The following is a 17,385-nucleotide window of genomic DNA, read 5'->3' as shown; positions in this document are numbered from 1 at the left end:
CAGTAGAGAATGTGCTTCAAAGTTAGTGGGAATTTGAGGTTTATTTGCGTGACTAATTGTCGTATATTAAAGTAAAGTTTCATGTATGGACATATAAAGGAAATTAATGTGAAGGACCTGAAGGTGACAAAAATAGAGAAAAAACGAAATGGTAATAGTCAAACAAAGTTTCACAAAACGCGTAGTCCAGCTTAATTAAGTTGAAACTAAACTAAGTCTAATTAAAAAATAATTAAATATTTCCATGGTATCAGCATCTGAGTACAAGATCCTGCACTTAAATGGTCTCTCTATCTGTCTGACTTTCTTTGTCCAAAAATAATTGTGATAATTTTCCATGAAGTTGCCTGACTATTGATGAAGACAAACAGAAACGAGTTTAAATTTTCTATACAATTACCGTAATTTTTTTTACAAAATCAAATAATATAATTCTTTATCTATCTATCTATCTACAATAAATAAATAAATAAATAAATAAATATATATATATATATACACGTGTATATATTTATTAAAAATCAAACTTAATATTAAAAAAATTACAATACTTATACATCTACTTATAATTGAGTTGTATTGCCCATTCATATGTAATCTTATATGAGAAAATAAGTATTGTACACTCACAATGTGAAATAATTTTATACTATTGTTATCCAATCATAAATAATTATTTATGATAAGTTTTTAACTCTTATAATAAATAAGTAAAGAGTCATAAATAGTTATATATTATCATATTGGATGAGGGTATTAAATTATTTTATATTATTTGTATACCATTATTAAACTCATCTTTTATATAATTTTTAACATATATAATAATTATTAAAAAATTAATGATATTACTTATCATTCACACACATATATAGATAGATAGATAAAAATAAAGAGAAAAAAATATTCACTTATTTCAAGAATAAATTTTAGTAAACTTACTTGACTTAATAACTCATGTTCAATATCAAATTTTAACAATTTAATAATTGAATTAAAAAATTTTAATGCATAGATTAAACATACAAATTTTAAAAAAATTTAAAAATCATATAATACTTTATTATATTGATTCAAATCAATGTATATCATATTTTTTTAACTATTCATCAATTTTTTGGTAAAGATAAGAAAAATTATAAAGATGGTCGAAATGAGAACTGAATCTAGGTTCTCATGCATCTAACTACCCCAATCTTTACCCACCTAACCACTAGGCTAACCCTAGTGGTTAACTATTCATCAATTTGAATCTATTAATTTGAATTAATGAAATAAAATATTAAATAATTTTTAAATTTACACAATTAATCTATTAAATTTATAGACTTGATATATATATATATATATAATTGATGAATGTGACACCCTCTACCCCGTTATTAATATACAACAAATGTAACAATAAAATATTTCTTATCTTCTTTTTGGGTAAATAAAATCTTTCATAGTTGACAAATATTTCAAATATAACAAGGTAGAAGATTCACATTCGTAACTCATAAATCATAACTCTAGTGTAAAAATTATAAAAGAAAAGAAGTTAAGATTTTCAATACATTTTAGTGTAAAACAAGAAATCATATATATACAAATAATAATAAAGGAAATATAAATTAACTCCAGTAAAGGTGGCAGTGCCTCCTGGTTAGGAATTAATTTATACTCCCAAATCATATAATAAAAAATATAACAAAAATGTACATCTTGGTCTTTTATCAAGAACGTTCAAATTACAATTCTTAACATATATTTTCCTTGAATTATATATGTTATCTACGTTATTTCTTCGTTAGAAATTACAAAAGAAGAGAAACTAAAGTTATAAAAACAATAACATATTAAACTAAAATAACTATGCCCCGATGTCACATCCTATCAGAGCATGCCCAATTGAAGCCTTTAAGCCTCATCACCAACATCCTCATGATGCTGATCACCTGCAACATAATTTAAACATATACAAAAACAACAAGGGAGTGAGAAACATCTCACTCAGTTTCAGGTGCAGAAATAAAGGCTAGATAGCACTCACACACACAACAAATATAAGTCACTTATAAATAATACACATACATCATCAATATCACATATATATTCATTTATCATGCAATGATGTCATGATCTTGACTTATAAATGCATGCATGTGGCGCCATAAGGAAGTTTCACATATCATCACTGGTGACCCTAAGGCACACCTGGTTACATCACTGGTGACCCAAAGGTACACCTGGTTACATCACTGGTGACCCTAAGGTACACCTGGTTACAAGTTACATCACTGGTGACCCTAAGATACACCTTGTTAGCATGTTACATCACTGGTATGCGGCCTCAGCGGCACACCTGGAATAATATATGCGTATGATGCATGTCATACCATCATAATCTCATTGACTCAATATTTAACTTTTTACATGATTTCATTTAGTACATCATGTCCTCATTTGTCATAGTCTCATAATCATAGTTTGTCTCAATAGTCAATTCTTAGGTCTCATGTCATTTGTCCATATTTCACATGGTCATGTCATCAATACTCCTCTTAAGGTCCGCATAGGTATTCACAGAGATCCAGAGAGCATTCTTATTCATATTAAAACTCATTTATTATTAACATTAATTTCATATTCATTTATTACTTTCAACAAAGAACAAGGTAGAGTAAATAGAAAATCAGACAGAACAACGGCACTTTCAACAAAAACAAAGTAGAATAAATAGAAAATCGGACAGAACAACGGCACCTTCAACAAAAAGCAAAGTAGAGTAAATAGAAATTTAGACAGAACAACGGCACCTCCAACAAAAAAGCAAAGTAGAGTAAATAGAAATTAAACAGAATAACGACAAAGGATTGGGGGCCAATCCGACAAACAACTATCCAACAATTATCCCTACACCCCTGAGCGAGGTTCTCACTCCCCCCTTACCTGGATAAGCGGAGCTGAACTTAGGCAGAGCCTCCTCCTTTGGATTCCCTCTTCCTTTCTCTCTCTCTTTCTTTCTCTTTCTTTCTCTCTCTCTCTCTCTCTCTTCTCTTTCTCTCTCTAAAATTTCACTTTCTTCCTCTGTATAAAAAATTTCACCCCCCTGCCCCTATTTATAGGCAATCTGACGCACCCGGAACGGCCCGTACTGATTTCGGAACGGCCCGTTCCGGATCCTTCAAATCTGGGCAAAATTTGTAACTGGAACGGCCCGTTCCAAAATCGAAACGGCCCGTTCCCAAAAAACCAGAACGGCCCGTTCTGAAATCAGAACGGCCCGTTCTCAATCTCAGAAGAACGGCCCGTTCTCCTTCCGGAACGGCCCGTTCTCCATACCGGAACGGCCCGTTCCAAGGCCGTTCTGGGACTACAAAAACCTCACATTTTCAACATTTGGAACGGCCCGTTCCACTTTTGGAACGGCCCGTTCCAGAACCCAAAATACCCCTATAACTTTATTAAAATTACGAAAATGCCATTAAAATAATAATAAAAATTTGGGTGTTACAATTCTCCCCTCCTTTTAGAAATTTCGTCCCCGAAATTTACCTGAAAACAGAAATGGATGAGCTTCTCGCATCTTGCTTTCTAATTCCCATGTAGCACTTTCTTCAATATTTCCTCCCCAAACGACCTTAACCAAAGGGATTTCCTTTCCTCTTAGTTGTTTCACTCTCTTGTCATCAATCCTTAGAGGAACCGTTTCATAAGTAAGATTATCCTTCAACTGAATGTTGTCAGACTCAATGATATGGGAAGGATCATGGACATACTTTCTGAGTTGGGAAACATGAAAGACACTATGGAGATTTGAAAGAGATGGAGGCAAAGCAATTTGATAGGCCACTTCACCGATTCTTTTAAGAATTTGATAAGGACCAATGAAACGTGGAGTAAGCTTACGGGATTTCAGTGCTCTGCCTACTCCTGTCCAAGGAGTGACTTTAAGGAATACATGATCACCTTCTTTAAACTTAAGGTCTTTTCTCCTCTTGTCATTATAACTCTTTTGCCTACTCTGGGTTGCTCTCATCTTCTCTTGGATCATCTTAACCTGTTCAGTAGTTTGTTGAACTATCTCAGGTCCTAACATGACATTCTCTCCAGGTTCTACCCAACATAAAGGTGTTCTACATCTCCTACCATACAGAGCCTCATATGGTGCCATCCCAATACTAGAATGGTAGCTATTATTGTAGGTAAATTCTATCAAAGGTAGGAAACTATCCCAACTACCCCCACGTTCTAAGATGCAAGCCCTCAACAAGTCTTCCAAAGATTGTATGGTTCTCTCAGTTTGGCCATCTGTTTGGGGATGGTAAGCTGAACTCAATCTAAGCTTAGTGCCTAAAGCCTTATGCAAACTCTCCCAAAATCTAGAGGTGAACCTAGGATCTCTATCAGACACAATACTAGTAGGAACTCCATGCAACCTCACGATCTCACTGATGTACAACTTGGTTAACCTCTCCAAAGAGTACCTAATATTAATGGGAATAAAATGGGCAGACTTAGTCAATCTATCCACAATGACCCATATAGCATCCAAGTTCTTCACAGTCTTAGGTAACCCAACTACAAAATCCATAGAGATGCTATCCCACTTCCACACAGGCACATCTAAAGGTTGCATCAAACCTGAAGGTTTTTGGTGTTCTACCTTAGCTTTCTGACATACTAAGCAAGCATACACAAATTCCTCCACTTCCCTCTTCATCTTAGGCCACCAAAACATCTTCTTAAGGTCTTGGTACATCTTAGTGGCTCCTGGATGGATACTAAGGATACTCTTATGACCTTCTTCCAGGATTGCTCTCTTAAGTTCTGGCACACTAGGAATGCACAACCTATCCTTAAATCTTAAAACTCCATCCACTCCAATTCTAAACTCACTTTTCACAGCTTGATTCAACTTCTCTACCCGACTCAATAAGAAAGGATCCATCTTCTGACCTTCTCTAATCTCATCTATCAAGCTATTAGTCACTCTTAAAGCTCCCAACTTAATACTCTTAGAGGTCAACTCACACCCTAAGCTCATATCCCTAAATTCCTCAATCAATTGCAATTCCCTAATCATCAAGGAAGACATTCTCAAAGATTTTCTACTCAAAGCATCAGCTACAACATTAGCCTTGCCAGGGTGATAATTCAATTGAAAGTCATAATCCTTAAGAAACTCTAACCATCTCCTCTGCCTCATATTCAATTCCTTTTGGTCAAACAAGTACTTAAGGCTTTTATGGTCACTAAAAACCTCAAATCTAGACCCAAACAAGTAATGTCTCCACAACTTGAGCACAAAAACTATTGCAGCTAACTCAAGGTCATGGGTAGGATAGTTTTGCTCATGAATTTTAAGTTGTCTTGAAGCATAGGCTACTACCTTACCCTCCTGCATAAGCACTCCTCCTAAACCCAATTTAGAAGCATCACAAAATACCTCAAAAGTCTTACTAGGATCAGGTAATACTAACACAGGAGCACTAGTTAATCTCCTCTTAAGTTCTTGAAAACTTTCCTCACACTTAGAATCCCACACAAAAGGTTGGTCTTTCTTCGTCAGCTTAGTCAAAGGAAGAGCTAGCCTAGAGAAATTCTCTATGAACCTTCTGTAATAACCAGCTAGTCCTAGGAAACTCCTAATCTCAAATACTGATTTAGGTGTTCTCCACTCTAACACAGCTTCTACCTTAGCAGGATCTACAGCTATTCCACCCTTGGATATCACATGTCCTAGAAAGTTCACACTATCCAACCAAAATTCACATTTTGACAATTTAGCATACAACTGTTTCTCCTTAAGGGTTTGAAGAACGATCCTAAGGTGCTCAACATGCTCTTCCCTAGTCTTGGAATACACTAGGATATCATCTATGAAGACCACTACAAATCTATCCAAGTAAGGGTGAAAGATCCTATTCATGTAGTCCATAAAAACACCAGGTGCATTAGTCACACCAAAAGGCATAACTAAATACTCATAGTGCCCATAGCGGGTTCTAAAGGCAGTCTTAGGAACATCCTCAGCTCTCACTCTAATCTGATGGTATCCTGACCTTAAATCTATCTTACTGAACACACAAGCTCCAACTAGTTGATCCATAAGGTCATCTATCCTAGGCAAAGGATACTTATTCTTAATGGTCACTTTATTCAGTTGCCTATAGTCTACGCACAACCTCATGCTCCCATCTTTCTTCTTAACCAACAAAACAGGCGCTCCCCAAGGCGAGACACTAGGCCTAATGAATTGTTTTCCTTGTAATTCCTCTATTTGTTTCTTAAGCTCAACTAACTCTGTAGGGGACATCCTATAGGGTGCTATAGATATAGGTGGGGTACCTGGTACTAAGTCTATGCTAAACTCAATCTCTCTCTCAGGTGGTAAACTAGACATATCCTTAGGAAATACTTCTGGAAATTCTCTCACTAAGGGAATCTCATCTAGCTTACTATCAGTCTCAAGTGTTAAAGAAGCTAAGATCATGTACACTTTTTCATTGTCTTTTAAACAAGTTTTAATGTCAGCAGCACTAAGAAATTCCGTACTCTTACATTCACCAAAGGAAATAGATTTCTCAAAGCAGTTTAAAAGGACATGGTGAGAAGATAACCAATCCATACCAAGAATTACATCTAATTGACTAAGAGGCAAACAAATTAAGTCAACTAGAAACTGCTTATCAGAAACTGTCAAAGGACATTTCAAACACACTAGGGATGTAGTCACAGGACCATTAGTAGGGGTTTCCACAACTAAATCAAAATCTAACAAAGACACAGGCAAATTCAATTTTTGGACACAAGAGACAGAAATAAAGGAATGAGTTGCACCAGAATCAAATAGTACAACAAAAGGAGTCTCAGCTCTGAAACAAGTACCTTGTATCAAATTTTCTGACCGAGAAGCTTCAGCCCCACTAAGAGCAAATACTCTCCCCACAGTCTTTGGACGCTCAGTTTGCGAACCCGATCCCATAACACGTGTTCTTTGTGATTCAGGACATTGGGTACTGATGTGACCTTTACCATTGCAGTTGAAGCAGGTAACTTCCCTGTCACGACACTCAGACTGATTATGACCAACAAGTCCACACTTCCAGCATCTTACTGAAGGAGTGGACACAGACCCTCCAACACTTCCAGTAGCACTAACAGTGGATCCTCTAGTAAGCAACTTACTTTTATTAGCAGCAGCTTTACTCCCTTGAAATCTATTAGAAGCGAAGTAAGGCTTACTCCTTCCCGAAGTACTAGAACTCACAGCACGGATAGGACCTCCAACTCCTTTATAAAAAGCAGCACGAGCACGGTTGTCATGATCATAAATGCTGCACTTGTTGACCAGAGTGGGAAAGTGATATATCTCCTGATAGTTAATTGCAGTTTTTACTTCCGGACGCAGACCATTTACAAATTTTATGCATTTAGCTCTTTCACCACCCTCACCATGGTAGTGTGTGCAATAACGAACCAAAGCATCAAATTTGGCAGCATACACAGCCACTGTGTCGTTCCCTTGATTCAGCTCAAGGAATTCCATTTCTTTCCGACTTCTCACATCATCCGGGAAATACTTCTCAAGAAAGACCTTCTTGAAGTTGTCCCAATTCAAGTGCACCCCTCCATCAATCATCCTCCGAAGTGCTCCTTCCCACCAAAAGTGAGCATCAGCAGTCAACATGAATGTGGCCAACTTCACCTTCTGAGCGATGGGACAATCCATAACATTGAAAATTTTTTCTATTTCTGTTAGCCAATTCATAGCAGCATCTGGGTCATATCCTCCTTTAAAGGTAGGTGGGTGATTTCGTTGAAATTGCTCCAACCAGTTAGGAGCGACCTCAGTCCTATTGTTATTATTCATAGCTTGTGCTAATGCTTGAAGAGCATCGGCAATCGCACGATCATTTCTACCAGCCATAGTCTAAGAAAATAATACAATCAATAAACATAATCAATCATCATACTATCATACCAACAAGTTTTACAATCAATTCAGTCCATCATTCATGTACCAAATAAACATAGTAAACCAAATAAGCATAGTAAACTCATAACTCACGGTCGATTAGATCGACCTGCTCTGATACCACTAAATGTGACACCCTCTACCCCGTTATTAATATACAACAAATGTAACAATAAAATATTTCTTATCTTCTTTTTGGGTAAATAAAATCTTTCATAGTTGACAAATATTTCAAATATAACAAGGTAGAAGATTCACATTCGTAACTCATAAATCATAACTCTAATGTAAAAATTATAAAAGAAAAGAAGTTAAGATTTTCAATACAATTTAGTGTAAAACAAGAAATCATATATATACAAATAATAATAAAGGAAATATAAATTAACTCCAGTAAAGGTGGCAGTGCCTCCTAGTTAGGAATCAATTTATATTTTCCAAATCATGTAATAAAATATAACAAAGATATTCATTCTGGTCTTTTATCAAGAACGTTCAAATTACAATTCTTAACATACAATTTCCTTGAATTATAAACTTTATCTACGTTATCTCTTCGTTAGAAATTACAAAGAAGAGAAACTAAAGTTATTAAAACAATAACATATTAAACTAAAAATAACTATGCCCCGATGTCACATCCTATCAGAGCATGCCCAATTGAAGCCTTTAAGCCTCATCACCAACATCCTCATGATGCTGATCACCTGCAACATAATTTAAACATATACAAAAACAACAAGGGAGTGAGAAACATCTCACTCAGTTTCAGGTGCAGAAATAAAGGCTAGATAGCACTCACACACACAACAAATATAAGTCACTTATAAATAATACACATACATCATCAATATCACATATATATTCATTTATCATGCAATGATGTCATGATCTTGACTTATAAATGCATGCATGTGGCGCCATAAGGAAGTTTCACATATCATCACTGGTGACCCTAAGGCACACCTGGTTACATCACTGGTGACCCAAAGGTACACCTGGTTACATCACTGGTGACCCTAAGGTACACCTGGTTACAAGTTACATCACTGGTGACCCTAAGATACACCTTGTTAGCATGTTACATCACTGGTATGCGGCCTCAGCGGCACACCTGGAATAATATATGCGTATGATGCATGTCATACCATCATAATCTCATTGACTCAATATTTAACTTTTTACATGATTTCATTTAGTACATCATGTCCTCATTTGTCATAGTCTCATAATCATAGTTTGTCTCAATAGTCAATTCTTAGGTCTCATGTCATTTGTCCATATTTCACATGGTCATGTCATCAATACTCCTCTTAAGGTCCGCATAGGTATTCACAGAGATCCAGAGAGCATTCTTATTCATATTAAAACTCATTTATTATTAACATTAATTTCATATTCATTTATTACTTTCAACAAAGAACAAGGTAGAGTAAATAGAAAATCAGACAGAACAACGGCACTTTCAACAAAAACAAAGTAGAATAAATAGAAAATCGGACAGAACAACGGCACCTTCAACAAAAAGCAAAGTAGAGTAAATAGAAATTTAGACAGAACAACGGCACCTCCAACAAAAAAGCAAAGTAGAGTAAATAGAAATTAAACAGAATAACGACAAAGGATTGGGGGCCAATCCGACAAACAACTATCCAACAATTATCCCTACACCCCTGAGCGAGGTTCTCACTCCCCCCCTTACCTGGATAAGCGGAGCTGAACTTAGGCAGAGCCTCCTCCTCTGGATTCCCTCTTCCTTTCTCTCTCTCTTTCTTTCTCTTTCTTTCTCTCTCTCTCTCTCTCTTCTCTTTCTCTCTCTAAAATTTCACTTTCTTCCTCTGTATAAAAAATTTCACCCCCCTGCCCCTATTTATAGGCAATCTGACGCACCCGGAACGGCCCGTACTGATTTCGGAACGGCCCGTTCCGGATCCTTCAAATCTGGGCAAAATTTGTAACTGGAACGGCCCGTTCCAAAATCGAAACGGCCCGTTCCCAAAAAACCAGAACGGCCCGTTCTGAAATCAGAACGGCCCGTTCTCAATCTCAGAAGAACGGCCCGTTCTCCTTCCGGAACGGCCCGTTCTCCATACCGGAACGGCCCGTTCCAAGGCCGTTCTGGGACTACAAAAACATCACATTTTCAACATTTGGAACGGCCCGTTCCACTTTTGGAACGACCCGTTCCAGATCCCAAAATACCCCTATAACTTTATTAAAATTACGAAAATGCCATTAAAATAATAATAAAAATTTGGGTGTTACAATGAAGCCATATTTTGATATTGCTAGGTTTCTTTGATGAATTTGGGATAATGAAACTTATATAATGACTATAAATGAATAAATAAAAGAGTTAAAAGAAGCTCTTAGGTTGTCTTCTCTAATCCTTATATGCCGGCGCAAGCCAATGAGCTGATATGGGGATTGACTAATATTTAAGGTGTATTCTTTATGTGCTATTCACCAAAGGTTAAATGGTCAAACCCAAAAGGAAAAAAACTTAGAAATTGAGCATAAAATGAAGGAAAGGTGCACTACTTAATCACTTAAATGCTTTATTTTGTCATTCTCTTAATTATTATAACTGTTCAACGCATAATCGGATAAGTGTTTTTTTTTTTTTTGGTTCAAACGATCAACTTTAACTTGTAAGAATGTGTTTATGGGTCATGTCCACATAACAAAGAAATAGAAATCCTCACCGTGTTTGAATGGTTTTCTTACTCAACATTGAATCTATAAGGAATATTCAGTTGCAAAGTTTAGAGATGACAAAATGAATTAACCTAATCAAATCAAATTTTTTATTTTTATTTAATTTGATAAGAAAATATAATTTTTTTTCTATCGAATCAATCCTTTAGGAATAAAGTGATATTTTCAGTTATAATTCTTTATTTAAAGCATGAATCAAAAATGAATTAGGATTAGGTTGTGTTGAACTTACTTTAAAGTTAAAACAATTTTGTACCAATTGATTTACACACTTAGTGATACACTAATGGAATTAAACCTATTTTTAAAATAAGTTAAAAATTTCAACTATAACCCAACCCAAAATTAAATGAATCAATCCAATTATCTTTTTTTCTTCACGGATTTAATCTACGTAGTATTTTAAAGTTGACAATCAACAATTCAGCTATATTCGTAAAAAGTGATTTTTATTGATCAAATATTATTTTAATATAAATAGAAATCGAATAAGTACTAACACTATTAGAAAAATGTCATTTTTTTGCGAATTTTCTACAAAAAAATATATTCGTAGAATTTTTTTGCAAATTTTTTTGCAATAATAATTTCACAATCTTTTTATGAATTTATTTGTAAAAAATAATTTACAGATATTTCTTACAATTTTTTTTATGAAAAATAATGTACAAGAAATTTTTGCAAATTTTGCTACAATTTTAATGATTTTAGAAAAAAAATTTCATAGTAAAATATTTGCAAAAAATTTTGTAAGAGTTTTATTTTGTTTCTTGCAGATTTTTTTGTAAAAATAAATTCGCAAGTATTGTTTACTAAATGGTAGAAAAAATTTTCAAGTAACTTTTCTTGCAGATTTTGTTGCCAATATTAATCTGCAGAAAAATAAAAAAATGTTTAAATTTATAAGTTTAATAACTAAAAGATTTTTAATTAAAAATTTTTATTTTACCAAATTATTTATAAATATATCATTATAATTAATTTTATTTTTAATTAAATTAAATATATAAAATTTTATAAATATGATAAATTAATGATAATGAGTTTTAATTTAATGATAATTTATAAAATTTTAAAATTAAAAGTATTTACTTAATAAAATATTATTTTACTAAATTATTTATAAATATTTCATAAAACTTAATTTTAATTTAAAATATTTAGAAATTAAATATTTATCTTAATAAATGTATAAATTAATGATGATGAGTTTTAATTTAATGATAATTTTTAAAATAAAATTATTTAATAAAAAACTATATTTTTAGAATATTAAATATTTTATGAGTTAAAATAATTTATAATAATATAATTGTGTTGTCAATATAATGAATTAATCATTTTTCTAAAGACATGATCTAATTAATATTTGAAGAAAACTTCAAGTTCCACATCGATCAAAAATAAAATAGTTAAAGAGTATTTAAATTGGGGTAACACTTACCTTAAAAGTTGATTTGTATGGTTGAGTGCTAGACTTATAATTTATAATCTAAGAATTTAAAAGGTTATGTATCACATGGTGGAGACGTGGAAGTTGTAGTAATTTCTTTGATTTTTTCGTAAAAACTTTTCCTGCAGAATTTCTCGCGAAAAATTGGCAGGATACTTTATTACAATTTTTTTTCATAGAAAACTTCCCTACGAATTTTTTTGCAAAAAATTCTGCAAGAAAACTTCTTACGAATTTTAAAATTCACAAAAACATATTATCCACGAAGGTATTGTTAGAGATAAAATTTTACAGAAAAATTCGTAAAAATAATGTTTATTGCGAATTTTTATATAAAATTCGCATAAAAAATCACATGTAATAAGAAAATTTCTAATAATGTAAATTAATCCTTGTGTTGCAAGACAAGCCTTATAAGTACCAGATTAAAAAACTTTTCAAATTCGATTCATTTTACCATGTACCCAAAATCTACACATTATTAAAGGATTGATCGCCAAAGCTTTTTCCATGAACATTCTGGCTTTCAATCAAAATTATATAATATATCCACCAAGATAGAACCATATTCCACAGGAAGAACACAATACGAAATTGCCAAAGGGAAGAAAGAGAATAAAAAATTCATTTAGCAAGTCTATAAAAGGAACTCAACACTACCTAACTCTTTTACGCTTCTCCTTGTATAAAAAAGACAAAAGAAAGAGCAGCAAATATAAAAAGTCATAAATATAATTATTGGAAGAAAGCAATAGCAGTAACATAGCATAGCATCATGCAACGTTCCTTGTCGATGAACATCCAATCTAGGTTTATCAGCCATCAAATGCAAACACAAATGAATCAAGTGGTGCCAAAACCTGTTGTTGTGGATCCCTGTGACGTGTTCATAAACCACAGAAGCTTGGATACAAAAACAACTCTAGCTGCTCCTATTTATGATCATCTTCGCAGGCATGGATGGATTTAATTCATATATACTTGTATTATTTATGACATTTTTTTGTAATACTATGCTTTTAATTAATCTCTGTTACACCAACTATACCTTGTTTTATGGAGGACCCTTCTTCCTCATTTTCTTTTTTAAAGTTATATATTTGTAAGTTCTAGTTTTTATATTAAATAATTTTGCAGTGTTGTAATTTTTAATATAATTATGTATATTATAATTTGTTTTTGAACGAAAATATGCTTTTAATTTTAGTAAGTATAATTTTATATGATTTTGATCTTTTAAGTTTTTGTTTTTGTCTTTGTAAATTTCAATTTTTTAAAACATCACTGTCACCATCAAGGATGGTGAGTAACGTGTTCCTAATTATGCCATGTACATGACATATCTGATATCACCATTAAGTGGCATAGAGATTATTTTTAAAATTTATGATTATTAAAATCAATATTTTTTTTAACTATTATTATCGAAGGAAGTCATATTAAAGAGATTAAAAAGGTAATTATTGGCAGATATATACTTCAACATCGCAAACATTTTATTAATACCTATTCTCTCTCTCTCTCTCCCTTGTAGAAGAGTGCCAGCTAGCAATACAATTTTGGCACTTTTATTTATTTATATTATATATTACCTAAACTTATTAAAAACTATCGCACCTGCTCTTCTCTCTTTCTTTCTTAAGGTATCAACTTGTAGTATCCATACATTATGAAAAAAAAATGTTTAAAAGTTGCTCTTCAAAAAGAAAAAAATGTTTAAGAGTGATGATCCTTAAAAAAACTCGTATATCCAAGTGTATATATTATTTCGTTCTATATCTTTTTCTATATAACATCATAATATTTAGAATTTAATAATGATACACTGTTCATATAAAAAAAATTTATACATGTAATCGATAAAAAAGATATGATTTAAAAATCATACAAATGCATCATTATGATTGATTGTGATTGAATGATTATGTAAAATTTCTTTACACTATTATTATATTATCATTCATCTTTATCACCTATTAAATAGTTTAATACAATACATAATATATAAAATTACATTTTCTCTTTCTTTTTCACTTTGAGTATCATCATCTACCTGTGTTACATCTCTATAAACAGCTATTCTATCTTTCAATCTTTTTCTTTCCATTTACAAATGTTTAAATGGTAAGTGATTGAAGTAATATAATAGCTAGTTTGAATCTTATTATAAACATTATAATTTGGGATAAATTATTAGGTAATTTAAGACTACTAAATACCCATAATCTTAACTAATCACTATATTATTGCACTTGAGTTTTTCAATCTAAGAAAAAGATTTAATTATAAAATTTGATCACACGTCATATACACTAGTTAGGTATGAGATGGTCCAAGTATAATAATTTCTCGTAATTCCAATCGATGGATAAAAAAAGAAATACATGAATTGATTTCACACGTGTTTGCAGACTAGGGTTTCACCCATTCTTGGACAACAAGACTATGAAGGCAGGTGACAAACTGTTTGATAAAATAAAGAGTGCAATCGTGGAGTGCAAGATTGGGTTGGCTGTGATATCACCACGCTATTGTGAGTCCTACTTTTGCCTTCACGAGTTGTCCCTTCTGATGGAGTGCAGGAAGAAGGTGATACCCATCTTTGTGGACATTAAGCCATCTCAATTACGTGTCATCAACAATACAAAATGGACCCTCCACGACCAACGCCGTTTCAAATTGGCTATTGAGGAAGCAAAGTACACCGTTGGACTCACCTTCAATTCTTCACAAGGGTATCATCTCACATATATAATTCTTTATTTTTTGCACTTGCATCATTTTTCTTGCATAGGACCAATTAATTAGTCATTCCATAATTTTAAATTGTGGTTAGATATCTTGCATTCATACGTTATGTAGAAGATTTATTTAACAAAAAATTTTGTATTTGATCTTAGATATATGTAAAAAATATGTTGAACCAACCATAGTCACAGTATTGTAAATGAAATTACTTTTTATCTAAATATAAGTTAAAAAAATACCCATCTTAAGACAAGTTTTTTTTTTTTTTTTTAATAACCATAATTGTGTCTGCAACATCAAATATTGTATGTGATCTCCGCAACTGCAATGCATCCACAATCAGAGTCAATAATTTAGTAACGTATATTTTTCCAAAAAAATAAAAGAACTAATTTAAAGAAACATTTAAAACAATATAAATCATAATATATAAATATTTAGAGTATATATGGCTATTTCTAAAATATTTTTTGTTATTATCATCGTCCACGTCAATCCTACTCGTTAATTTTTGTTGTATTCTTTCACATTGATCTTTAACATTTGTCTTATATGTCTTGAATATATATATTTGGTTTATTTGTTTGGAAAAGCTATGTATCAGACATCTTATTTTGAACCTTCATTCCTTATGCCAAGTTTATTCTGATTATAATGATGAGTAGGAAAAAAAACACTACATGCTTCTGGGAGAAAATAAATAATTTTTTATACCAATTTTTGTTATTTTTATATTTATGACAGTTTTATGACTGTTTTTTTTAATAATAAATAAAATGGGTACATAATTCGTGAATACCAAATGAAATAATTCCCTTTATTATTACTATTGAGATTGAGATACTTTATGTTTCTATATTTGTTTAAAAGTGTTTAAGAATCACTATTATTTGTTGAATCAACTAATATAATATTTTTTTTTTTGGTTCGTCCCTGGAGTATCCACCGCCGACAGTAGTAACTAATATAGTATTTAGTATTCAAATATTAAGATTTCGAGTTTAAATTTTGAGTTTGTAAGAATAGTTAATTTTTTAATATTTAAAATTTTAGATATAGATAAATGGATAACGAATATTTTTTTTTCTTTTCAACAGGGAAAAATCATTGACCGTTTCTTTTAATTCAAAGGGTAAAATGAGTACAGGTTATTTTAAATCAAAATTTTATATATTATAGAGATTAAGACAATTTTGTGTAAGAGTGGGGAGATGAATTATATATATATATATATATATATATATATATATATCTTAATCTATAGCAGAAAAAAAAAAAGACAAGAGTTTAGGCATTAACTTCATTATATTATCTTTAAAAAAAAATTTGGTTCATTATATTAATTGTTTCATTTCTTCATTTGAAAACTTGGAAAAATTTGCATACAAGTCGAATTTTGGTAAGGTTAAAGATGGTTACATGTATACATTTAGTTTTTCTTGTAAATTGTAGGAACTTCTCGAGTATTGTGACTAGTGCTTCTGATATCATAATCGAGAGCTTGATAGAGCTTGAGGATGAAGAGGTGCAGATGCAGCATTCATATTTGCCAATTAGCTAAATTTCCAGAAAAGAAAAACTAACTGCCACTTGCTGATTGTAATTCTTCCTTAATATCTGTATGATAAGTTCAAGACCCTTATTGTACATAAATAAGTACATAAATACCTAATAATTAATTTTAATTATAATTTGTCAATTGATTGAGTTAATTTATAAGAAGCTGTACATATAAAGAGGCGAGTACTGTACATATAAAGGAAAAGGTGTGGCATCTTGTTCTCGTTGACTTCTACCTTTCTTCTTCTTGATGTTGGTGACTTTCTTCTTCTTGATGTTGGTGACGTCAGATTTTCATTTTGATTTTTCCTATGTGTTTCGATCAATTTGTTTAGTGATTACAACTCATCATATAGAAAATGTTCAATATACCGGGGACTTTTTCAGCAACCTGAGTCAATGTGGAGCTGAATTCTATTATTTAAGTATGGGGATAGCATCATGCACAACACTCGACAGAGAGGAAGATCAGATTCTTTGTGGTGGGGTGATGTGTTGAAGGCTTCCGGTGAGGACATTGGTGACTCTTGGTTCATGAATTCATTGACATGGAGGTTGGGAGTGGGTGACCGAATCCGGTTCTAGTTTGACGCATGGGCTGTGGCGAGGCCTCTAGTGAATAGATTTCCAAGGATTTTCTTTAATTCACTGCAAAAGTTGAATGTGGTGGCGGATATGGGTTATTGGAGAAGGGGAAGTTGGCATTGGAGATTAGAGTGGAGAAGAGCTTGGTTTGCTTGGGAATTGAATGATGTTCAACAGTTCATGAGTCTAGTGGAGGCAGGAGTACCAAGAGAGGGTGTACAAGACTCAAGGATTTGGACACTTGATAGCTTGGGGTGCTTCTTAGTAAGATCTAGGTATCAGTTTTTGTTGGACCTTGGTTCTTTATCACAGTTTCCAAGTGTTGCCGCTGTAGCTTGGGACATAAAAGTTCCAG

The 17,385-nt window shown here is 32.4% G+C and overlaps 2 protein-coding genes across 2 annotated transcripts; one reads left to right on the top strand and one right to left on the bottom strand.

Moving 5' to 3' along the window:
• Nucleotides 1-1,589: 1,589 nt before the first annotated feature.
• On the bottom strand, nt 1,590-10,091 carry LOC145950724 (uncharacterized). Its single transcript, XM_083062402.1, has 3 exons — nt 9,669-10,091; nt 6,877-8,673; nt 1,590-1,940 (listed from the first exon to the last, which is right to left on the bottom strand). The coding sequence occupies exons 2-3, from the start codon at nt 7,916-7,918 to the stop codon at nt 1,903-1,905; spliced, it is 1,080 nt and encodes a 359-aa protein (XP_082918528.1). The 5' UTR covers nt 7,919-8,673; nt 9,669-10,091; the 3' UTR covers nt 1,590-1,902.
• A 1,608-nt stretch (nt 10,092-11,699) lies between these two features.
• On the top strand, nt 11,700-16,716 carry LOC109792077 (putative 2' cyclic ADP-D-ribose synthase BdTIR). The gene is made up of 3 exons (XM_020351463.2): nt 11,700-13,091; nt 14,549-14,872; nt 16,338-16,716. Exons 1-3 carry the CDS (start codon nt 12,913-12,915, stop codon nt 16,444-16,446), a joined length of 612 nt encoding a protein of 203 aa, XP_020207052.2. The 5' UTR covers nt 11,700-12,912; the 3' UTR covers nt 16,447-16,716.
• Nucleotides 16,717-17,385: the final 669 nt, after the last annotated feature.

The sequence above is a fragment of the Cajanus cajan genome, chromosome 8, assembly GCF_000230855.2.
Source record: "Cajanus cajan strain Asha chromosome 8, NIPB_CcT2T_4, whole genome shotgun sequence".
NCBI classification, from domain to species: domain Eukaryota; kingdom Viridiplantae; phylum Streptophyta; class Magnoliopsida; order Fabales; family Fabaceae; genus Cajanus; species Cajanus cajan.
This window is presented reverse-complemented; position numbering and strand designations above follow the sequence as displayed.

Excerpts from the sequence above, each read along its gene's own strand:
- LOC145950724 (XM_083062402.1), bottom strand. The coding sequence starts at position 7,918 with ATGGCTGGTAGAAATGATCGTGCGATTGCCGATGCTCTTCAAGCATTA. Across the intron at positions 1,941-6,876 it reads GTCAGAAAATTTGATACAAG|GTGATCAGCATCATGAGGAT; the intron begins GTACTTGTTTCA and ends ATTATGTTGCAG.
- LOC109792077 (XM_020351463.2), top strand. The coding sequence starts at position 12,913 with ATGCAACGTTCCTTGTCGATGAACATCCAATCTAGGTTTATCAGCCAT. Across the intron at positions 13,092-14,548 it reads ATTTATGATCATCTTCGCAG|ACTAGGGTTTCACCCATTCT; the intron begins GCATGGATGGAT and ends ACGTGTTTGCAG. Across the intron at positions 14,873-16,337 it reads ACCTTCAATTCTTCACAAGG|GAACTTCTCGAGTATTGTGA; the intron begins GTATCATCTCAC and ends TGTAAATTGTAG.